The sequence below is a fragment of the Trachurus japonicus genome, chromosome 11, assembly GCF_045865225.1.
Source record: "Trachurus japonicus isolate A0001 chromosome 11, Traja_1.0".
NCBI classification, from domain to species: domain Eukaryota; kingdom Metazoa; phylum Chordata; class Actinopteri; order Carangiformes; family Carangidae; genus Trachurus; species Trachurus japonicus.
This window is the reverse complement of record NC_140917.1, coordinates 24,528,235-24,553,205: the sequence shown is the minus strand read 5'-3', so window position 1 is coordinate 24,553,205 and position 24,971 is coordinate 24,528,235. Positions and strand designations below refer to the sequence as shown.

Sequence of the window (24,971 nt, the reverse complement as noted above, 5' to 3'; positions counted from 1 at the left end):
CCTTGGGGTGCTAATCCAGCCCTGAGTTTGTCAGAGAACTAATCAATGAATTTATTGATAACACGAAAAGCATTTACACCACTGAAGTATATTGATAGCCTAAATGGGGTGCTTCGGCCAATACTTCTTTCAGCAACCTGGTTATGACTGCTGCAGGTGTGTGTGTGTGTGTGTGTGTGTGTGTGTGTGTGTGTGTGTGTGTGTGTGTGAGAGAGAGAGAGAGAGAGAGAGAGAGAGTCATTAGCTGTGGCTGCACGTTGCACTCTGCAGCACTTGCGCACTCCTTTTACGCTCCGCTCACCTCTGCGCGTAGTAAAAGCCTCTCCACTCCGCCGCTCCGTCACCAGCAGCCGGGCTCAAAGTCTGACAGAGAAGAGAGGCCGTCCGTCGCTGAGGCTCCACCGGTACCGACCCGCACCCCCCACCCCTCCACCCCTCCACCCCCCCGATCACGGTATCGAACAGCACCCCTCCCCTCTCTCTTTCTCTCTATCTCTCCATCCCCTCCTCCGGCTGTTGTTGCGCCTCTTCTGCTGCTGCAGCGTCCAAGTTCAGGTGAGCCTCAGTCAGTCTCCGGGACAACAAGTCCCCGTTCCGTTCCGGCAGCGACCGGGATGCTCGCTCCCTCCCGTTAAATGGGATGTTATAAATGGGCCGCGCAGGATGTGAAGCTCCGCTAGAAGAAGCAGGAGGATGGCAAAACCAGGCTTGTCTGCGGCGGTGCTGCTGCTCCTGCTGGGCTTCCTGTCGGTGTCCTCCGTTAACGCCGGTGAGTTTGACCACAGGTTGATGATGAGAGATCATCACGAGTAAACAAGGTGGTGATGATGATGATGGTGATGGTGATGGTGATAATGATGCACGAGCTGATCAAAGCCATGCTGCCTTGTAGTACCACTGTGTTTGGACCAGCTGTCTAATGTGATGCATGTTGTCTATTAACAGAGAGCAGGTTCCTTTGGAAAAGCACCTGACATGACACATTGTTATGGATGCGTTCATGTGCTGGTATGTGTTGTGTGTTTTTGCTTCAGCATCAACATTTGCATCTGCTAGGTAGAAACAATAAGCTTTGTAATGCCAAAAATGGCTGACACAATTTAGCCTCTCACTGTGTTAATGCTTAGGCTCATATTCTTTATATATCTCCCTATAGTGTGGGGGCTTATTTCTATTTTGAAGACAAGAAAAACTATCTTTGTTTCTGTGGTGTGGTTGGTTCAAGAAAGTTCTTGAATTCTCAGGAGAATGATCTGGAAAAATGTGCACTTAACCGAAGAATAAGATTTAAAGATTGAACAAACAGCACATTTAAAGATGTCACACTGATAATCTGTCACGTTTTTTAATGTTGGTTGATTAAGAAAAAGAATGAGGTGATTAATTTATATTGGAAAACATCTTTAATTGCAGCCTTAAAGTGTGTACCCCTGCCTTCAAACTTCCAGCTTCAGCATCCATCAGTGTCCTGGAGGGATAGGAAACGGCATTAAACAAAAATGAGTAATTCCTATTCAAAGCCTCACACCCAGCATAGCTTCTAATCATCATATATCATGCATGTTGGATATAGTAGCTCATCTATCTTTCATGGTATTGCATATTTTTAACCTGCAGCAGCTTATGTTCCAGAAGAATACTCATCTCAGGCGCAGGATCTTAACGTTGTTACATAGGATCTGGGTGATGAGCTGAGAGATGACAGATAGCTAGTCCTTTGAAAAGCCCAAATCTTGGAGATATGATCGCGTGGGATTTATCTCAGCCTCCAGAGATTTGATATTTGACTTCCTGATGCTGGAGATGAATGTAGCATTAAGAGGGAGTTTTGTGATTCTGCAGCCAGCTTTTGGCTTTTTTTTTCTTTTTGTGGCAGCAAACAGCTCAAGAATGAATGGGAATCCCTTTTTTTTTTTGCTATTGTATTGTTTCAGTGTTTGTGTGTTTGTATGTATGTGTGTGTGTGTGTGAGCTGGAGGATAAACAGTGGGAAAACAGCTCACCAAACACGGAGTCATAGTTATGTATCGCACACAGATTTGAACAAACACCACACATCTACTCTGCATCAGCAAACACACACAGAGCCTCTGGGAGCCACTGAGAGAGTTTGTCGCCCACCGAAAAAAGAAAAAAAAAATTTAATTTCAGTTGCACCGTGTAACACTCCAGTTTTCTCTGCTGTGCTCTGAGGATTGTGTTCAGACAACGGGAGAGCAGAGAGAGAATAAGAGAGTCTGCTCTTCCTCCTCTAACACCATCCTTTGACTCTCCGAACAAGTCGCAGGCTGGAGGTTCAATATTTGCAGAGATGTGAGACAATGTGGCGATCTAATTTGCTGTAAGTGACAGACTGCAATCTCTGCTGGTAATCTGGCAGGTAAACAGAGAGAGAGAGAGAGAGCACTGTACTGTAATCGTATCCCAAAGACACACACACACTTTTAAATGGAGAGGGGAAGGTTACGCCGGCTGCGGATGAGGCTGTGTGTGTAGGGAGGAGCGGTGTTACAACACGACTTTGTAACTTTTGAAAGACTGAATAGCACAATTTTCTCCTTACAGATAAAAAGGAGCATTCATCACAAAAGAAGTGCCGCCACATTCAACTTCACACTCAGCCAATTTGCAAACACAGCCGTACTCGGTCTCGCATGAGGAAGTCTTGCGGTCGGTACCGGGAAAGCAAACCTCAGACAGATGCTTATGTGTCTTTATTTGAAATCTGTCATTAAAACTGAAGAAACTAGGATCATTGCCTCATGATTTCATCACCCCTAGTTTTAGATATCATCATAGTTATGTAATAGTAACAATTTGTGTGAAGTTATGTTGAAACTTTCTGGCTAAAATGGCCCAAAAAAAAAAAAAAGTGTTTTCTGTTTTCTGTTTTCTGAGGTCGCTGCGAACTTGACCTTTGACCTTTGACCACCAAAGTCTCAGCAGTTTGTCCTTTATTCCATTTGAAAATAATGGTGCATTCCAGGCAGGCATTTGAACCCGTAAGTCACGACTTCAAGTCACCAGTTACGAGTTTGTAGCATTCCAGGCAAGTTACGAGTTACTAACTGGGAACTGGGAGTAGATCGATCTAGTACAAGTTCACAGGTGGGAAGTTACGAGTTTGACGGTACGTTCTAACGGGTAACCATAGGAACAGGTCGGAAAAACACAAGTTACGGGTTGCCTGGAACGCACCATAAAATTTACCTGAAGTTCCTTGAATTTGCAGAGATATTCCGTTCAAAGGTCAAAGTCATGTGTGGTGTTGTGTTGTGTTGTGTTGTGTTGTGTTGTGTTGTGTTGTGTTGTGTTGTGTTGTGTTGTGTTGTGTTGTGTTGTCACCATTACCTTGACCTTTAGCTGCCAAAATGTAATCATCCTGTCTCTGAATCCAGATCAATGTTCATACCAAATTTGAAGGAATTCCCTGAATGTGTAATAGAGATATTACAAAGCTTTTTTGTGAGGTCACCACACCCTTGACCTTTAAACCTCAAAGTCTAACCACTTCACCCTTGATTCCTTATTCCTTCAGGACAATAATCCTCTGCCACTGTCACCCGTTTTTATGACTGTTTTATGACTTTTACCAACGTGCTAATTGTTCATTTCATTCCCAGCATGCCTCTGCTGGAATAACAGTTGCGTTATGGGAGACACTAATTTAAATAAACAGAAATATATGAGCCTGTCCGCTGGGAGCACAGGGTAGAAAATGCACGTTTCATTGCTAAACTTGTGCGTGTGTGTGTGTGTGTGTGTGTGTGTGTGTGTGTGTGTGTGTGTGTGTGTGTGTGTGTGTGTGTGTGTGTGTGAGTGTGTCTAGTCAAGGTCTTCTGCGATCAGAGCCAGGTCTGTGTTTCCCGTGAGTCTGACTTGTAAAAACAACGTCAGACTCAGACCTTGACATTGTACTAGAACACACATAAATATGCCTGCGTTTGTATACACACACACACACACACACACACACACACACACACACACGCCCCTACCAATGAGTTTTTTCTCCACTCTCTGCTCCCTTAACAGTTAATGAGGGAAGGAACCTTAGCGAGGCTGTAATTTAGTCCATCATAGTTAATCTCCTGACAAACAAGTGCATTGCATTGTGGGGTGTGAGATTTTTATCCTGAACATTAGCATCAATTGTCAGGATGACAGAGGAAGCGGATCCTCATGAGTCACACTTTAATGAGATGTGCGTGGGAGACAGGAGTGAGAACAGAGAGGGAAAGAAAGGTAAAGAAGGGAAGAAAACGCCTGTGAGTGTGAGAAAGAGAAGCAGCACGACAAAGACGGATGAGAAAGAACGCCTTTTCAAGGGAAACACCAAGAGACCTGCGTGTGGTTAATTAGGCCTGGTATTAATGAAAGGGGGGAAGATTAATTTGTGGGAGGATAAGAGAGGATCTTAAGGAAGGCGGGGCGAGAGAGCAAGAGAGTTCAAAGAGAAAGAGAGAGAGAGGGATGGAGATGGAGATGTGTGTTCAGGTCTGCACAGGAGCATCTGCTGCGTGTGTTACAAGCTTTACAGACAAAATATTCATGACCTGTCTCTTCTTATTTGTCTCCCGTGGCCGTTCCACATGTCATGTCAGACACCCTGCTGTCAGCTCCGCTCAATGTGACCATCAGAGAGCTCGAGGTCAACTCCGCCGTGGTCACATGGGAAATCTTGGAGGGGGACCCCGTCATCGGATTCGCCATCACCCAACAGGTGTGTGTGTGTGTGTGTGTGTTGTGTTGTGTCTTTCATGTGAGTGCATGCAGAGCGAGAGAGAAGAGAAACAACTTTAGACATTTCAGAATTTCTCAAACACATCACCCACGTAGCTACGGAGGCAATTAGTTTAAAACCCCTTTCCTGTAATTTGCTTCAAAACTCCTACTGCACCGTCTCCACTGTCAGTCCCATCTTACACACTCTTCAGTGAGGAACGTGGTCGGAGAACATCATCGTTTTTTTTTTTACAGCTGATAAATGTCACAAATCATAAAAACAAACATTCCTCATTACGCTGCAGTATATTTTTCGGTATCAAAGCAATCAGAGTGATAGTGACAGTGAAGATCTGCTAATAGCGAATATGACTTAATGATGCCAATTTGCCAAATAAACAAGTACAGGCTAAAAAACAAAACAAAAATAGGACTCAGAGTGCAGCCCACAGCATAACTGACTGAATCCAGAAAAATCTTTACATCCTCAAAAGCATTATGGTAGTTGTAGTTCCAATGATCATCACTCAGATATACTGATCAAAGCCCTTTATTAGGAACCTCTGTGCACCTGCTCCCCACTGTGCCAGTCATGTGGCAGCGGTGCAGTGGACGCAGTAGCACCTTTGGTTTGAAGTAGATCAGGAGATCAGCGGCTCCAATGCGCAGCTGGCAGATCTGCAGAAACCATATGATGCAACGATGTCGTCACGGAAACGGGACTTAGAGGAAAGTTTGAAGCATCTTACGGAATCAACGTGACAGAGATGGTGAGAGCAAGAAGACGAACTACCTCAGTGTTAGTGTGCTGTTCCTAATAAAGAGCTCCATGAGTATATAAGTATAAGACAGTGGGAGAGACAACATGCATGTATAGTAATGTTTTTTTCCTACTATTAATAATAATATTAATTTGACTCAGACTGTCTCATCATAATTAAGTCAAAGTCAGTTATTTGTAGCCAAACAGATGCTTTCTGTGTATGCACAGTTTTAATAGGTTAAGAAATCCCACTATTTTAATTGCCTGTTAAATAAACGTGCTCCTCAGGAGACTGGCTCTGGATCTAACAGGCACCAATTGACCCGAGCAAACAGTCTTAGCAGGATAATAATGTACATTTCAAGCTGAGCGTACATGGTCAGAGGAGCACTCTGTTTCTTTAAGCTTAATTACTTTCCCGGAAAAAAAAAAGAAAAAGAAAAGAAAGAACCCATGAAGCTTTATCTCAGCATTTTTTTTTTTTTTTTTACCAACGTTGACCAGAGGAGACTTGTACGCATTTGCACCACATCAACCCGAACCAGAGGGCAGGAGTTTCACATGAGGGGATCATCAGCAGTTTGCCACCAGAAATCTGCATTTAATTAAAAAAAACGTTTTTAAAGACGCAGCCAGTACATTTCTGCTAACGAGTAGAAAGATCTTTTGTTTTTTGCCTTGGGGGAGCAAAGGGAAAGCTGAACCTGTGACTTCAGTTAAAGTGATATGAGGTTATGATTGTAATATATTGTTCCCGTTTCTCTCTGTGTCTGAGAACTTACATACATCAAGTGGCTCCCGCAGGATTGTGTCCTAGGCATGTTGGCAGAAAATCAAAACCTACTATAATGCATGGTTCAAAAATATCAGACGTTGACCCGATGCATCAGTTTAACCCTGACCCGCAAGCGCTCTGCTGAGGTGCTGCCAAAACACAAAGAATTTCCCCCGCAGGGATCAATATACTGTATAGTATCACATTACACTGTTCTCTCTGCCTCCGCCCGTCTGCAGAAGAAGGATGTGCGCATGCTGAGGTTCATCCAGGAGGTGAACACCACCACACGCTCCTGCGCTCTGTGGGATCTGGATGAAGACACCGAGTACATCGTCCACGTCCAGAGCATCAGCATGGGAGGCAGCAGCCCCCCCAGTCAGCCCGTCCTCTTCAGAACGCCCAAAGAGTCGGAGAAGATGGCGTCCAAGAGTCCAGGTGAGGGACTCATTAGTGTTTACTTTGATCACACACACAGGGGTGAAAATGTGAAACGTCTGGTGTCAACCTATTTATTATACACACTTAAAGGAACACTGGAGCTTAATTAGCAGCTTGATTTACCCGTCCCTCTCTTTACTGGCGTCTCTGCCACTCTGCATTACCTTTCAAACACTGAGACCATTTTTTTTTACAATGAAACTCATCATCAAAAGTTGAAAAAGATGAATGTTACGCACACTTCTGCTTCTGCTATAAACACACTCATAGGTCGATCATTAAAATTCATTATGCAAGAGCACAGAAGTGTAAGTATAAAAGCACACAAGCACTCGCACAGTAAACACACAGCTATTTTTCCCCCTCGCTGACACACACAAATCTGCACGTGCAGATATTTACACATGCAGGTACATGCAGGGATTTTGGAAAAGCAGCTTTTGATCAGAAACAATAACACAGCAGAGGACTAATGTTCTGTTTAGTCTTTATCACGACAGAGGAAATGGTTATTTGATAGTTTCATACAAATAAAGCGAAGAGCGAGCCAATCTCTGTGAGACCCACCTCCCATGCAATGCATTGTTCTCCTTCTCAAACGAGGAGGATGCTGTTATCTGGAGCGGCTTGCAGCACTTCCAATTTTATCATGTCCGACCCAGTTACGGCTCCGAGAGCAGCTGCTTCAGAGGGACGCAGCGAACGCTAAACGCTCATCAGCAGCAAGTTGATAAGAGGGAAGAGAGAGAGGGAGGATGTTAGGGAGCAGTGCAATCCCTAGAAACACCGTCATGTGGGAGCTCATTGTAGCCTCAATGAGGGGGGAGAGCTGTTGAAGCTATGTATGCATTGTAAAAACATACATCATAAGTCACTTCAGCTGTTTTAAAGCAACAGTCCAGGTGGATGTTCATTAGTAAACAGTCAAATTCTTAATAATTTCTGAAACAACCTTCATTTCAAACACAGAAGCAAACACAGGCACGTCACATCCACTATGCTAAATTGTTAGGCTACGTTTACTGTTTTCAAACAGGAACGGTGTGTGGACATAGCCTTTTCCACTTAGCTTCTTCGCTAATTATCTGAATAAATTGTCCAGAATTGTGTGGGAGTAGCTGACATCATAACATGCATAACTTCATTTATAAAATATAAGCATGATAAGGTTTTTGGTATACAGCATGACTTAGATTTTCTGTAAGTCCGCAATAGTCTGGGTTGGGCCAGGTTGGGCCAGGTGGTGTTGACCTTAAAGGGATAGTTCAACATTGTGGCAAATTGGCCCATTGCCATAATCCCTATAGCTTTAGGAGTAGATTTGTTACCTTTAATTGTCGGTGCAAGCTATTTTTAGAACAGAGCCGCGAGCTGCTCAGAGCTACGCTACCGAGGCTAATGGGATTTCTTGGGTTCCCTCATCAAACTCATCAAATACACAATCCAACAACTCCACAACGCTCTGGTGGACAAGTTGTGACCTGCACATTCACCACACTATGAGATAATAACACAACGTTATGAGACAGAGTTGTTTTAGAGATAAATGCAGAGACTGCTTGCTGAAAAACTGCCCCCGACTTGTAACGTTCTGTTATTATCTCATAGCGTGGTGAATTGGATTGTGTATTTGATGAGTTTGATGAGGGAAACCAAGAAATTCCATTAGTCTCCGTAACGTATGCTGCGTTCATAACAACTCGGAGGTCGGGATTCGCAACTTGGATATTTCCGACTTCCGACATCATTGCGTTCACGCTGCAGGAACTCGGGAGAAAAAAAACATGGATACCTGAAGGAAGTTTGGTCATATTGTGGCTCATAGCTGAATACGAAAAATAAATGCAGCAGTAAATGATGTTTATTTTGGAGGAGAGGAGACGCCGCAGATGAGTGCACATATAATGTTACAGCCTTGATAACAGTTAAACGTTATTTCCGTCACAAACGAGGACCGCAATTTCACACCATACAACAATCACACCTTAATATAAACGTATTTCATATAGGCTACTGCAATAATACACAAAAATATGCATTAAAACCTCAACAAATAAATAAAAATGTCTAAATTCTAACTGTTTAAGACGAGGGCTGCCATGTTTTGATGTTGTCGTGACGTCAAGTCGGAAAGTCGGAGCTCTGATATGATACCCGAGTTCCCGACCTGTAATTTCCGAGTTCGACGCCGTTCAATTCATTTTTTACAACTCGGAGCTCGTTTTTTTCCAACTTCCGAGTTGTCTTGAACGCAGCAATAGCTCTGAGCAGCTCATGGCTCTGCTCTACCATTCTAAAAACAGCTTGCACCGACGATTAAAGGTAACAAACCTACTCCTAAAACTACAGGGATTATGGCAATGGACCAATTTGCCAAAATGTTGAACTATCCCTTTAAACCACTGCATAATAGGGTTACAACAAAAGTGTTATAAATTGCAACACCTTGCACTTTCCTCCATGTTGCTCATTAGGAACTCATTCTCATCTGAACAGATAAATATACAGTTAATGTGTCTGCTCAGGCTCAGACAGAAGTAGCACGGGCTCAGCTCAGCTCAAGCTGGAATTTTTTTTGGGCTGAGCTTGTTAATGTGACACACACACAGGCAGAGCTGTAAATCAGAGAAATAAAACCAAGTAAAAAAAGCCCAAAACACACCTGTTGAAGTAGAACTAAGTGTTTCAATCTTCTGTCCGTCCACGGTCACAGCCGCTGGTTCATCAACAGGATGTACAGAGACAGCTGTCTGTGTGTCAACTAACTGTTTAGTGTGACACAAATCTAAAATGTGTCAAACTCTGGTAAACCAATGCTGTGTGTGTGAGAGAGAGGGTGCGGGATAGACAGCAGGATCAGACAGATGCTGCAGACTAGACGTAGAGTTGGGGATAATGTGCATTTAAAAAAGAGTGATGGGCAGAGATCTCTTCTCAAGATCCTGATTGAAACAGTAAAAACACAGTAACAATCTTCTACATTCAAAATCAGCTTTTCTCTAACAGACTCAGGAGGGAGAGTCAAGTTGCTAAAGCTGCCTTCATGTCTGGTCGTGTGGCTGCCAGCTGGTGCTGAGGGAAAACTCTGGTCTTGCTAAATAATAACCAAAAACCTTAAAGCAGAAGTAAGCGATCCGGTGGTTTTGGCTAACTTCCTGTCAGCCGATGGAGTTAGCAGTCCCCGCCCTCGTCCCTACATCACCACATTCACGCGCATCCCTTGGCTGCACACACAGAGAGGACCGCCCCTTTATGCCGCTCTCTCTCCTCATTGGATAAAGGTTGTAGGATACAAGGAAAGTTTTCTCCTCGGCTTACAGCAGAGCAGAGTGACTGACAGACCCGTGTTTCAGACCAAACACTCTATAGAAGTGATTGCTGTCGGAAGATAGAACTATTTAAGACTTATATTAACACAAATATATTGCTTACTTCTGCTTTAACATGCTTACAGTGAATGGAGTTGAAGTAACAAAGGTCATTCTGAGGCCTTACCTTTGTGTGTACATCTGGTGCAATAACATAATGTAGCTCCGTCTTTATGGACTTTTTATGTTAATTGTTGTATTGTTTTGGGGACTACGGATATAATTTAGCACATATGCTAAATCCGGTGTATTTACTGTGGGTACTCTAGCACTCACTGTTCATTAATATGCTTTGTCCCGACTAAATAAACAAATAAAATAAAGTAAAAGAAGGCAGACAAGGAGGAAGCTACGCAGCCACCAGCCTCCATCAGAGCCTGACTTCTGCATTAATGACAGTTCATAAAATCTCCAGCATATGTCTGTGGTTGAACTCCAGTTTGATGTGTAACTCAGACAGAAACTATAACTGATCAGATGACAGGAAAAGTCTCAATTTCACAAATGAACTTCAACACAGAGATAGTTGCAGCCCTGGAGAGAGCATTTGATTGACAAGCACAAAGACTCCTCAATAATTTGGACTTTATTTAAAATGACGTTTTATTAGGCTACCCTGTACAAATACATTAATCTCCAGAAAGAGGAGATATGCTAAGATTAGCTGCTTATTTTCCATCTGGAGGCCTGGACAGGTGAAAGAAACAATGAAACACAGGCTAAAACCTGAGCAAACATCATGTTTATAACCATGCAGACACACATATAGAAGAACATACAATTACATACTTCATCCAAACACAAACTGCAGTAGCCTATAGATGTTAGAATATCACATATAAATTAATTTCTTAACCTTTGAACAACACTAAAGATGGAGTTGCTTGCTTCATAAAAACTACTGAAAAAGGTGAAAAAAAGGAAACAAACGCATTAGGCTGATGAAATATGATTCAAGCTCTTAGTATCAGACAGAAATATTGTTAGCACAGTAATATTGTGCGGTGTATGTGAGGTGGGTTCGGCCTTTAGCCGCTCAGCAGTTTGTCTTGATGTTGAGGGGGCTGACTCGTTTTGTTTGCCTTGACTTTGATGGAAGTTCACTGCGCGCAAATTGTGTCTGTGTGTGCGTGCGTGCGAGTGTGTTTGTGGAAGCATTCATTAGCTGCCCTGATTAAATCTCTCAGCCATTACTGCCTTCCTCCCCTTCTAAGCGGGTATTAATCAGCCTGACACTCTTTAGTATCTGCAGGCTGCAATGCAACACAACACACATCCTGTCTGTGTTTGGCTTCTGTCTGTCTGTCGGTTCATCTTTCCTCCCGTCTCTGACAAAAGTCTGGAGTGCACTGAAGTTACCAGGAAGTGGTAAAGTAAAAAAAGAAAAATTGTCAATGCCAAGTGGTTGAGGTGGAAGGTTTTATGCCGGTTATTACGTTATACACAGAGACGCAAAATCTGCAGTTTTGTAAATCAATCCTCGACGGCGGTAAAATATTACAGAGCCTCCTCGCTGCCGGAACAGTTTCAACCTTTAATTCATCACTGACAGTCAACCGAGCCGGCGAGCAGCGGCAGCTTCTATCGCATTCACACAGTTAACACACGTTCGCGTGGAGCAAGAAAATACAAGGGCCTGGTAATTTGATTGCAACCTGATTAAAGCTGCTTTGATTATTGCAGCCGCCGTGTACAGTAAACACTGTAACAAGCTTATCTGACGTTTATTAGGGAATAACTTGTAACCTGATTTACAGAAGCTGCTTTGTCTGGCACTTGTTCAGACTGCTGCCTTGAAGGAACGCAGCTCAGTGCCTTTGATTCCTGCTTTTTGCTGGGTTAAAGGTTAAAAGTTAAAACTGAGAGCAAAGCAGTGACTCTGACAAAGGAGCAGCATACTGATAATAACCATAATTTGTAATTATATTTTGTAATTTTACATTAGAAAAACAATAGTGTTCTACAGATGTAAATTCAACATACCCCAGAACAGATACCAACCCCCCACCCCCATCCCTCCGGCACCTTTACTTTACTTTATTTGTTTATTTAGTCGGGACAATGCATATTAAAGGACAGTGAGTACTAGAGTACCCACAGTAAATACACCGGATTTAGCACATGTGCTGAATTACATCCGTAGTCCCCAAAACAATACAACAATTAACATAAAAAGTCCATAAGACGGAGGACCAGTAGAAAAAGTACATTTACATAGTTACAGGGTTGGACATGATTCTTTGAATTGTAAAAAATATATATATAATCTATATAGCTGCAATTAAAATGATTCATTGAAATATAAAAATATATATCTATACAGTTGTGCTTGACATGATTCGTTGAATTATAAAAAAAATATATAAATCTATACAATTGCAATTGACATGATTCATTGAAATATGAAAATATATATCTATACAGATGTGGCTGACATGGTTCATTGAATTATAAAAATATATATCTATATAGTTGTGATTGACATGATTAATTGAAGAAAAAAAACATAATTACACATGCTCGGGCTAGATTTACTTTCACCAGACCGAGCCCCAGAAGAAGGACAGACACAGTTAAAAGTAAAAGAAGACAAACAAAAAGATGGATAATAGAAGAAATGTGAGTGCTGCCCTGGGTGAGAGTAGATGAACACACAGCAAGGAGACTGTCCTGGTGAAAGTAAGTGGTAAAAAGTAAAAGGCAGTCCAATACTGATGGGTCCGAGGCACTCTGAGGTCCTTTATTTTACAGGGATCGGAAAAAAGATGGGTTGATAGAGGGAGAGAAAAGGAGGATAAACTAGAAAATTTCCTCTGGGGAAATTTTGAAAGGCCCACGGGGCTACTGCCGGTTTTGCCATCTCTGTCAACATGGGAATCAAACCCACGATCTTAAGGTCAAGACAGAGCTGATCAGACAGGCACATGATCATCTTTCTATTAGCACTGATATGGAGGAGCTGTAATCACATTAGGTTAACTGTGTGTGTGTGTGTGTGTGTGTGTATAATCACATGAAGTTACCTGTGTATGTTAGAGTGTGGGAGAGGAGTGCGCGCTTCCGCGCGCATTTGTATGTTACCTGTGTGTTTTGATGTGTGTGTGTGTCTGTAACTGTAATCACATGAAGCTGGTTCTCGAGTCTGTGTGTGTGTGTGTGTGTGTGTGTGTGTGTGTGTGTGTGTGTGTGTGTGTGTGACTGACTTGACACATGTTAGTAGCTGCATCCTGTGTCAGTCTGATTTAGCTGTGTCTGTGTTTATAAACATTTAAACGAGCGCCAGGTGGATTGTTTATGAAGTTAACGAGCTCTGGCCTGAGAATCAGACATTACCACGGCAACTTGAGGTGGTTACCACGGCAACTTGAGGTGGTTACCACGGCGATAGGGCCCCCCCAGGCTGAGACAGACAGAAACATGGAGAAAAAGAGCGATTTTCTGCCTCTGCACCGGTCTCACATTTAGGCTTACTGTGACAAAACGGTAACTCCTATCAGAACAAAACACAGATCACGTTGCTCTAAGGACTTCCTGAAAAATTTGGTACGATTTGGTGTTTCTACAGTAAATATTTTGGAGACGCTGGCAGTTTTAAAACATCAGTCCGTTCTGCTTCTCTCAGAAAATATTTGTATTGGAGTCAATGAGAAGCAGAGACAGACGTGGCCGCACTCAGAGGCTTATTCTGTAAATTCTGTAAGTCTCTCTGATATTTTGAGCACATGATATGAGAGATAACAAGTTTGTCTTACAAATTCTGAAAAAATTATGTGTGTAGAGTGTAAATTGTGGCCGTGCCGAGTGTGGAAAGAGAAAATATCTGGAGTTTTTCTGGCCTCTCTCCCACTCTAACCGATGCTGTCACGCGCTCTGACACGAACATTCCGTGCAATACACAACCATTATAATCTCATAATTTCTCCAAAAATGATCATGGTCATTGATCAGGGATTGATCAAAAACTATATGACCTATCAAAACGTGGAGTAATACACCAATACACAAGACTTGTGTCTACTGTTTAAAGTTTAAATGGAGTCTCTAGGTGAAAGTATGCCTGAGCAGTAGACGTTTGTTAAACTCCAATGATTGGTCTTTTTCGCTCTTTTTTTCCCGCCCGTCCCATTGACTTCAATGCAAAATTTTGCGCAGTTTTTCGCGACTTATGTCGCGAAAAATTCGTACAGGGCACTGGTCCCTGCAGCTATTTCATAGCTGTTGGGACCAGTGCCCGGTGCGATTGCCCGTGGCCCTAATAAATAAGCAAGTGAATAAATTCATGTATGAATAGATAAATAAATAAATCATAACAGTAGTAATACCCAAGAATAAAAACATAAACAAATAAATAGATTAAAAAGGTCGATAAAGAAACATAAATATCTAAATTGGCAGTAGTAAGAAATAAAAATCAATTAAAAATAAATAAATAACTTAGTTAATTATGTATCACTGTTAACAAAATATTTTTGATGATAGTCACTAAAACAAAATAATGTTTAAAGACTTCACCTTGCTTCCTGGGAAATATATTTCCATTATCTTCTGATATATTATTATTTGCTTAAGAAAATATGTCAGATTGATCAGTAATTCAAAGCATCTTTTCAACTTAAAGCGTGTGTATAAGATAGAATACATGCTGACTAATGCGTGATGGCTGCACTGCACATGCTCTGAGTCCTAGTTGTGCGAAGGTAAGCGTGTACCTGGTGTGCTGGCTCAAAGACGGATCAGTGAGCAGCTTCCACACACACAGACACACAGTGTCGCACCCAACTCAAGCCTGTCTGAATCAGAGAAAAAATCTAAGCTCTGGCTTTACAACAGAGACATGTAATCTGCTATTACCAATTTATTAGAGTATAAGATCCCCTCTGTCAAGCTTGAGGCCTCAGCTTCAGCTCAGAGGGATCACCATGGCAACAGGAGACCTGAGAGCGAGTTGGACCGGAGAAGCAGCATTGCCCCCGATTCATCTGGACCCTGACAGCAAAACAGAGGAGTTTCAGGGGGAAACTCAACCTTTTCTGTGGTTGTTCACAGATCAGATTTCAAAATAAAAGTCATCATTTAAAATATTTATATCAGTTTAAATTCACAGTCAAATCTGCTCATGTTTCCTCAGCCAATTAGGCAGGGGGAAGCAGAGGGAGGGAGGTTGATAATGGGAATGGGGTTAGCATGAGGCCACGGAGCTGGAGGTGTTGTAGTGGACTGTGTTTAAACCTTTAACCCTGTGATTGGTGTGGAGCTGTCAGAGAAACAGAGGGAGTGACGGAGGGTAAGGATCCAGCTCTCTCCGTCTCTAGGGACCTCTGCTCTGACTTTAGCTTTAATTACACTGACCAAAGTGCAGAATTTACACCCTCTGCTCTCCAGTCGCCTTGTTTGATTCCTTTATCTTCCCCTGCAGACTTTCAGAGTGATGGCAATTTCACATTTGCTCTCTGGGACAATGAATCGCAGTGTCCTCAGTGGCACTTTGTTGACTGTGTGTGTGTGTGTGTGTGTGTGTGTGTGTGTGTGTATGCTCTCTCTCTCTCTCTCCAGACGAAGTGACGATGGAGGAGTTTGGTCAGGCCGCCCAGCTGAGGGCTGGAGAACTCATCATCATTGTAGTGGTGCTCATCATGTGGGCAGGTAATAGTCCTCCTCAGCATCGCACATTTATCACCGCAGATCTTATAGGAATCCACTTTCTTTGGGAGCAAATACGCTCTCAGGCTGAGGTGATGACTTTTCTGTTTTTGGGGGGGGGGGTTGTTTTTTTGCCCTGCAGTGCTTTTGAAATGATGTAAAGCTGGCCACTGTGCATTTTGGGTGATGACAACACATCAAATCCAGGTTTCCATTCTGTACACCCATCAACTGAGAGCAACTATGGAAATGGAAAATAAAGAGTGTCAGGAGGGAAGAAGCTATTATAGTCACTTGTCACAATGGACAGAAATGTGTTTGAGTAAAATAAAGACATTTTTTGAAGTAGGTTTGTTTTATCTCCTTTGGAGAAGTGTTTTAATCATGAAAGACAATTTCAGGGTCTGAGGTGGAACTTTGGCCTTAACTCAAAAGAAATCAGATGTGTCTGAATCAACACTCCTGTCACGTTATACAATAAACCTGAGGCGATTTAACAAATATAAACATTGTATTTTATGTCAGCTTATGTGCTAAGACGTAATTTCTTCTTTAATCATTATTTAATCAGGAAGTCGATTAAGGTCGTTGTTCAAAGAAAGAACAAAGAACAGTCAACCAAACAATGACATGACAATTAAATGACATAAGGAACAATGGATTAAGAAAAATGGTAATGAGAGTCATAAAAACATCAGATGATAAAGTTTAAGAAGGTGAAGTGGTGACTGTGTGGTGTATTTTTTAAATTATATGAGTTCCCCAGGACAAAGAATTGAACAGGTGGATGATGGGACATTACCTTGAAACTCTCGGAAAAATGATGCTGGCAGGTATGAGTCACTTGACTTTGCATTGCTATGAATCTGATTAAATGTAATAAATTAGAGTAACCTTCAATTCTACAATCAGTAAAGACAGTTCTTCATTTATTCCCCAAAAGCACTCTACCTCACCCAATGTAGATAACTAGAATTAAGTGAACCATGGTTGGACCCCTGGGTACAATTTAAATCTATTTCTATGTTTAATATATTTATATACAACCTTTGTTCTCTTATTCCACAACTAAAATGAACTGGTAGTGCCTTTCTCTCGTGTCAAGTCTGTGACGATCATCACCAAAACATGAAATATGGTGACATATAACATAATAAGCATATTGTAAATGTAAGACATTAAAACATATTTATGTTTTTTTATAATCTGTCTGTAATTGAAAGTTTATTTTAATTTCATATCTGTTACCTTGAATTGGGACTCTGTAGGGGGCCCACACTGTCACACATGGGCACTCTCGCTCCAACCAAAACGAAAATAAAACTCTTGTTGCAGGCCTGACTCATAGCTTGGGAGCACGGAGGCCTTGAAAACTGTAATGACTGTTTCACTTGTCCACACAAGCAATAAACCAAAAAAGCACTCGCAAGTTTGTCAGTAGTCACAAATCTAGAGCTCTCAGAGGGCAGATGTAAGCCGGAGAAACAGCCTCAACAGAAACACTTCTCCATAATGGTCCAATACAGCTTTCCAGTCTCACCCACAATCCCAAAACTTCATCTACTAAAAATTAGTCCTAGGTGATGACATCACTCAGTCCTCGGTCCATACTGAAAGGTAAACCCGACTGGTGGTGAAGGCAGCAATCAGCTCCTTATCAGCAGGTTTACCCCGGTGTGTTGAGAACCTGCTGCTAATATTGGTGGAAAAATGACATATGAAAGCAAAGCTAAATACTATTGTCTAATGCTAATGGCTATAATAGCAACACCACTCATTCTACTACAATATAATCATTCAGGCACAGTATGGAAACTTAACTGAATTGTAGACCCCTTGTAGCTCACAAAAGTCCAAAGTGAAGCAAAACTGGTCATCTGTGACTAAGCTGACTTAAAGGGATAGTCCAGTTTTTTGAAGCGGGGTTGTATGAGGTACAAATGGCTATTAAGTATAATATCTGCTGTAGAAAGGTCTCTGCTTCCCCGCAGAAACACGGCGCATCTGGAACTCAACTCACTCAATACTTCCAACTAACTTTCCTCCGACCAGCTGGTGCATTTTACTTTAGATCATACTCTTGAACTGGTGTATTATTTTGAGATGGGACTTCTTGTAGGCGGTGAAAATACACTGATTAATTGTCCTTCATTCACAACAGTACTGCTTGTGTCTCGGTGCAGTGTGATGCGCCGGTGTTTCTCAGTAGTGGGGAGAGCAGAGACCTTCCCACACGGAAAGAACCTATAGGTTTTAATATAGGTTTGAATATATGTGACATACATAAAATTGGCCATTTTCATATATACGCATATATGCTAATCTATATGGTGCATATATGCACAGATAAACTGCATAAGTTTCATATGTATGTGCATATATCCTTATGAGGATATATAGGATATATATATGCGCATATATGAAACCTATATGCAGTTTATGTGCATATATGCAGCATATATGCACCATTTAGATTAGCATATATGCGTATATGAAAACGGCAAATTTTATGTATGTCACATATATTCAAACCTATATTAAAACCATAGGTTCTTTCCGTGTGGGTTATACTGCAGATATTATACTTAATGACCATTTGTAGCTCATACAACCCCACTTCAAAAAAGCTGAACTATCCCTTTAACATGATACAAACTATGCTCATTTGCATGAACTTTTTAAGTGTGTCATTATGGCCAACATGCTGTGCGTTTTAACTATACTACAACATTTTGAACTTTTTCCCTTGTCATGAGGAATTTTACACTTGAGAAATATCCAACAGCTTTCACTTTTCCCTCGTACCAGCTGCAGAAACTCTGACTCACTCATTATAATGAGAAAATACTGATGTCAACAAAAACCACGACATCACTCACTCACTCGAAGCAGAGAACAGAAGCTGCTGCTCAGCCAGAGGGTGAACTTATAGCTTTCTGTTGAAAGGAAGTCAAGTTTCGCTGTGATGGAATAATAAACAAGTAACCACGTATGTTGTAAGTAGGGTGAGGACAACGACTGTGGCCTTTTCATCATCACATTCATGGACATTCATTCCGTACACTAGTTTTTCAAACAGCAAAAAATGTGGAAGCTTCTTATTGAACCCTCACAGTCATTAGCTCTTTGTTGCAGATATGTGTTTGTGCATCTCAGCACTGTTTAAAAATGCACACCGCAATGAATGTTCCTTCCTAACCCACTTTACCCATGTAATGAGATATAAATATGGCCCACATAGTGTAGTGTATACGGCTTATAGAGGAAATATAGAGAGCTCGCCAATTACCCATGAGAGGACACGAGGCTTGGAGAGCCTTGGAGAGGGAGGCGTGAGGGGGAAGAGTGGAAATCTGAGCAATTGTGTCTCAAGGAAAGAAAAAAAGGAGAGCAGGATGGTGGGAAAACAAACGGAAAGTGAAGGAGGGCGAATTGTGTTTTTCAGCTTTTAATTGGACCTGTGAGGCGTGCTGGGGGATATCACAGTAAGATATCCCTCTAAGCCCTTTGGTATTGCAGTGATCAGATGAGCAGGGGCTGACATAAGCAGAAGAGCGAGAGAGAGTGAAGCCCGATCAGGCCAGATTCAACCCTCCACGCACTCCTCCGCCATTATGAATTATTCTCTTTCTCCTTCTCTCTCTGCTTGTTCTTTATCTCTCCTCGCATCTGTATCTCCTCTGCCATGTTTTTCATCTTTTTCACTGAAGGCGGGCTTCACATGGGTATCTAAAGATCAAGTTCATATCTACATCTGCACATTTCACCGCAATCATCTCACTTTTTCTCTCAGTTGAAATCTGTCGGCATCAGAGGACAGATGCCTGGATCAGTCTATATCAGCAGGGTTAAATTAATACCTATGATATATGACCCTTTGTACGCCAAAGGTAGCGTGTGTTTTTTTTAAATAAATGTGTTAAATGTGGATTGACTCTTTTCACACCACAAAGCGAGTTTGCCTTTCTGTTCGAGGACACAGACTCACAACTACAGGGAGCAATGTCATCGCGTGCAGTAACGGAGCACACATAACAGTGGCAATTGTGAAATGGATTCATCACGGCTCAGTCCTGGCTTAGTGCTCCTCTCTGTGTGAGATGCTTCAGTTGGTGATGTGTTTTTTTTTTTAACTTAGTGAGCACAGTCCTGAGTGCTGCACGGTCTCTCTGCTCCACGCTGGGCAGGTGACAGGTCTGTCTATGTTGTTTGTCACGGCACAGTAAAAAGAGAACAAAATCATCAGTATTGTCTTTTAAGGGGGTGGAAATGAGCATGTTCACATGGGTGTTGTGCCTGCAAAACTACTGCTGATTGAGCTGGGACCATGAAAAACCCAACAACATAAGGCAGATGGTCAGTATAAATCACGATGTGGTCAACATCTGATAAAACCTGCATTTGAAAATAAATACAAACATTTTTTTTTTTTTTTTTCCTCATCTAATATTTGTTCAAACTCTGGTTGCAATTTTGTGTAAGTGATTTTTGTATATGTCTGTCTTGTCTGGTTTTTTTTTTTTTGGGGGGGGGTTGTCTGTTTGTTTGCTTGTTTGTTTTTTGTTTTGTTTTATTGTCTGTGTTGTATTGTATTGTCTTGTTTCCTTTCATTGTATTGTGCTGAGTTGTGTTATGTCTTGATGTTTTTTGTGTAGGAGGACCCCCTCGTAAACGAGTTGTTACAACTCAAGGGGCTTATCCTACTATAAATAAACAACTTCAACAAACAGACCTAGAACTGAGCTAGGACCTTCCATGAAGCGTTATTATATGACTAATCCAGGAAAGATAGATTAACATTTTTGCACTTTAGAGATATGTTAGATAAGGAGATTGATACCACTCTCACATTTGTATTGTAAACAATTAAGCCAAAGAAAGTTAGTGGTTAGCCTAGCTTAAGCATAATTAGCCTTGCCCGGTGCAAAGGTAAAATGATAAATGTTTTTTTTCTCTCATGTCTCTATGTTTATCTTCAGCAGAACCAGGCTGTTTCCTAGTTTTCAGATATGCTAGACCAACTGTCTATGGCTTACATAGTATTGTTCTTCCTATCTAACTCTGGACAAGAGAACAAGTGTATTTCTATATTTTAATTTTATTTATTCAAATTATTCACATGGTTGGACATGATGTGATGTGATGAGGTGTAAAAAGCTGTTACTTCTCAAACATTATACAAAATAATTAAATTACCATGTCCGGGGGGAAACCACCATTCCGACATCCCACCCATCCAACATTAGCCTCGTAAACCAGCCTCTCGCGGAAATGCATTTCATTTCATTTCTCGGGAGAGTCTGGCCTCATCACCCCTCTAACTGTCTGGGGTGGGCGGGAGCTGGGCGGGAGTAGTAGCAAAGACGGTTTAATATCTTTGGTAGTAGCATTGACAGACAACCCCATTCAGCCAATCAGCAAGTTGGTGTAGTGACGGGTCGGTCCCTGATTGGCCAACGTGCTGTGTCAATCACAGCGGACGACGCTGATTGGCTCGGCCTTCTGAGGGTTTCAGTCCAAACGCTTAGAATGGGGATGAGGCCAGACTCTCCCTCGGAATGAAATGAAATGCACTTCCGCGAGAGGCTGGTTTACGAGGCTAGTCCAACATAGGCTTCTATTTGGAATTTCGGAATGATTTTTTTAAACAATTTTTAAACACCCTGCTTTTCCGACAATTCCTTTAATAGCATATTTTTTCCCCAAAAGATTTTGCACTGGTTGGGCCTAGGGCAATGATGAAAGGAGTTGGCTAAGTTTAGTAAAAAAGACCAGGTAGAGGCTAGACAGGCTAGATAGATGGAGAGAGTCCAGATAAGTTGGAGGGAGTCACCTGTTGAGTAACACACATTTCCTTATATTGAAAGCCTTGTCGGAACGGTGGGACGATGGCATGTTGGAATAGCGGTATGTTGAAATGGGATGTCGGAATGACAGCATGTAACCACCGTGTCCATTTCTCTCTTTAGGGGTAATCGCCCTGTTTTGTCGTCAGTATGACATCATTAAAGACAATGAGCCCAACAACAACAAGGACAAAGCCAAGAACTCCTCAGAGTGCAGTACTCCTGAGCACCCACAGGGGGGGCTGCTGCGCACCAACGTCTAAGACCAGCCCTGCATCGCCTTCTGCAATAACCAACTCCTTGAACCTCAGGACAGGTGAGGAACAGGAAGTGTTTACTGACTGCTGTTTACAGAAAGCACCCCTCTTGTGTAAAACCTTATGTAACTACGACTTTCTTTCTTTTTTCTTTACATATTTTTTGTGTGACATCAATTACTAGTTTTCTCATTGATTATTTGCTGTCACAGTTCAGGTTTAGGACTTAATAGCGCATCTCATAGGCACCAGTTCAAGTTTGGACAGTTGACTCTGCGAGCATGAAGCAGGCAAGGACAAACAGGCAGGGAGATTAACCAGGCAGAAGGAGCAAGCAAAGAGCTAAAACGGGCAGGGAGTCAAAAAAACAGACTATAAAGGCTGGAGAGCTACTGTGTGGAGTGCACAATAGACAATCTGACAGGAAATGAGTGGAAGTCGACGCTATAAATACTAAAAGCTGAATCAGGAGTCAGGTGGCTGAAAAGTGGGAAAGCTGGGGTTACTGCAGGACAAGGACTGTCATCTTACTTCAGCCTCTGTCTTTTAGCATTATATCATACATGTCAAGAGAATGCAATGTCAAGTATAGTGTTTATATTTAAATCCTTTCACAGACTTCTTCTTTTAAAATGAGTCAGCTGGAAACATTTAGAAGTGAGCGAGAGGAAAAGTTTTTTGGACAGTTGTCCTTACCAAACCTTGAGACCAAACCTTCTGTACACCCTTGGTGATTATAGATCTGTGACTCTTTGCTTCCAGTCCTGTCCTGAGCTGTCACTCTGCTTTGTCTATCATCAAGTACAGTAAATGTATGTCTTCCAGAGCCTGAGACCGAACAGAAAGCCATTCTCAGACACCATCGTACTGAGGAAAAGATTAACCATCCCAGAAACTCTGCTTGACACAACGAAGAACTCTTGAAACACAACAGACTCGCATCTGAAACTTGTGCAACCGCAGGATGCAAAACAGTCAAACAGAAGAGGATCATGAGACCATTTTTCAATTTTGTTGTGACCAAAACTGAAGTGTAGCCTGACTTTGCGTGGACAAGTCCACACAGACACACACCACATCAAGTGGCTGTCGGTCAAAGCACCAGAGGGGGACCTTGTTTTCCTCTTGAAACGAGAACTGCTTGATTCATACGTTCTGGTTACCCTCCATCAAATCCCAGGAGTGGATCATCAAACATGAATGTCTGAGTGAGTTTTTTTTTTCATTCTTTTTCAACCTAAGGTTTGTATCACTGGTCAGAGACGGCAGAGACGTGGTCTGCCTCACAGGAGCAGCTGGTCCTGTAGGTCCAGGTATCAGTCAGCACACAACAAAACAAGCTAAGCTCTGTTTTAAACCAAGGACTTTGTCTTTTTCTATCTGCCCATCGACCGTCACCTCCTCTCTGTGGTAACTCCGGCCCTCTGTGTAGCAGCTCATCTCTCTCCCCGTGTCGGCATCTCTCTAATAAGCACATTGCCGTTTGGTGCTCCTCCTATTGTGATTGTTTGAGCCCTCACAATCCCAGTCTTGATTACAGTATCGTTTTGATACGGGGGTCAGACAAATTGTACATTGAGCCTTGTCTTCCACCTTTCTCTCTCTTTCTCTCACTGTGTCATCCGTCAAGTGATACGTCCGTTTTTGTTTTTTCTCTGAAGAGATAAAATCTTTTTTATTTATTTTTGTCTATGCAGCGCCCCATATTCCACTGATAGAAATCAGCTGATGCTGTCTGAATACATTCATGACTCAGACATAGGTCAAGGTCAGAGTTTGATCAGGCAATCCCTCATCAAATCAGAATTTTACAACTTTCAGGTTTAAAATCCAGAAGTTAACATTAGTGTCAAAAATCTGTCATGGCTGAAAAATGACTGACTTAGGTTTGTATTAAAGTTTATTGTTCGTCATGCATATTCAGCGCCATATGCTGTCTGCAGCAGGATGTGCAGGGAATAAGGATATGCAGAGGCATCATTTCTAATGAAATGTATATACAGGGCAAAGTTTGGCTGGGGTTCCACTCTGGTTTTGGCGGAGGACCAGCAGGGAAGCCAGGCTGTAGAGGTGCACACTTGATCCACTCAGCTGTGTGGCTGGACACTGTTTGGAAATGTGAACCATTAGTCAGTCGCAGCCTTTAAAAAAAAAAAAGTTATTAACATGCATCCTAAGTGCTCAGACCATCGTGGGACAGAGTGAAAATGGATTATGACCAGGTGTAAATGCATTTAAGATGTGATCATCCAAACTGACAGCACAAGTAGAACATTTGGCGGAGACGCAGCAGGAGATGTGACATGATGGACATGTACTATGATTTAACGATGTGTCATTTTTCCTGAATGAACATGCAACAAGCTGCTCAGGCACAGTGCACAGTAGAGTATACAGCAGAAATAGAAAAATTGGTTTCTGTCCACCTTTTAAATAGGCTGGCAGTCTGACAGTGTAATAAATGTTGAGTAGATTTATGCTATAAGTAGGTGTTACTATCAACAATAGCCTGTTAATTTTGATTTAGTTGGACCACTCACAACACAAGAATAGGTGTCCCGACGGTGACTGTAATGCATCAGGCTGATGGACAGATGTCAGATTCTCATCATTTAAAACATCCAAATATCTGGTTAATGCTGTGGAAGAGTACTTTGTTTAGATTTGTCTGGGCCGCCTGTGTTTCATATACACATTTCTTTAATTGGCATTTAATGAAGGAAATGATCAATCAAGTGTTTCTCTTTTCCTATCATGTCGCCAACCAATAGCCTGCAAAAAAACAACAACCACCAAAACATAATATTCACATTAACAGGAATGCTTTCTGATTCTTTGATTCTTACCACAAGATTCCTCTCCCTTGTTTGACTTTTGTGTGAATCCCACATACTCTTGAACAGTATGTGGCTGCAAATGTGAGTCCCCAACAAATGTGCTATTTTTGAGCTAGTTTTTATGCTTAAAAGTACAGTGCCTCACTGGTTCCAGTGGAGGGTTTGGGAAAGCCACAAAGTACTGAGAGACAGACCACCAGATTGTTGGTTTTGGATGGGATTTGTTAAGAAAAAGAAAAAGAATACATTTAGTAAAAGCAAAATTAAGAAAAGATTAATAATCTGGGAAAAACATTATTATTTGCAGCCGTAGTTCTTA

At 41.9% G+C, this 24,971-nt stretch overlaps 1 protein-coding gene across 3 annotated transcripts; it reads left to right on the top strand.

The window, feature by feature from the left end:
- Positions 1-508: 508 nt before the first annotated feature.
- fndc5b (fibronectin type III domain containing 5b) lies at positions 509-24,589 on the top strand. Of its 3 annotated transcripts, none has more exons than XR_015037137.1 (6): positions 509-769; positions 4,605-4,723; positions 6,503-6,701; positions 15,626-15,715; positions 21,682-21,874; positions 22,641-24,589. XR_015037137.1 is itself a non-coding variant. In XM_085791973.1 (5 exons), the coding sequence occupies exons 1-5, from the start codon at positions 694-696 to the stop codon at positions 21,819-21,821; spliced, it is 624 nt and encodes a 207-aa protein (XP_085648099.1). In that variant the 5' UTR covers positions 509-693; the 3' UTR covers positions 21,822-21,952. The 3 variants fall into 3 exon arrangements, 1 of the variants encoding a protein (XP_085648099.1); XR_015037139.1 differs by having other exon boundaries at positions 21,682-21,890; positions 22,658-22,747; XM_085791973.1 differs by lacking the exon at positions 22,641-24,589 and having other exon boundaries at positions 21,682-21,952.
- Positions 24,590-24,971: the final 382 nt, after the last annotated feature.

Coding starts and splice junctions, on each gene's coding strand:
- fndc5b (XM_085791973.1), top strand. CDS start 694: ATGGCAAAACCAGGCTTGTCTGCGGCGGTGCTGCTGCTCCTGCTGGGC. Junction 770..4,604: donor GGTGTCCTCCGTTAACGCCG/GTGAGTTTGACC, acceptor ATGTCATGTCAG/ACACCCTGCTGTCAGCTCCG. Junction 4,724..6,502: donor GATTCGCCATCACCCAACAG/GTGTGTGTGTGT, acceptor GCCCGTCTGCAG/AAGAAGGATGTGCGCATGCT.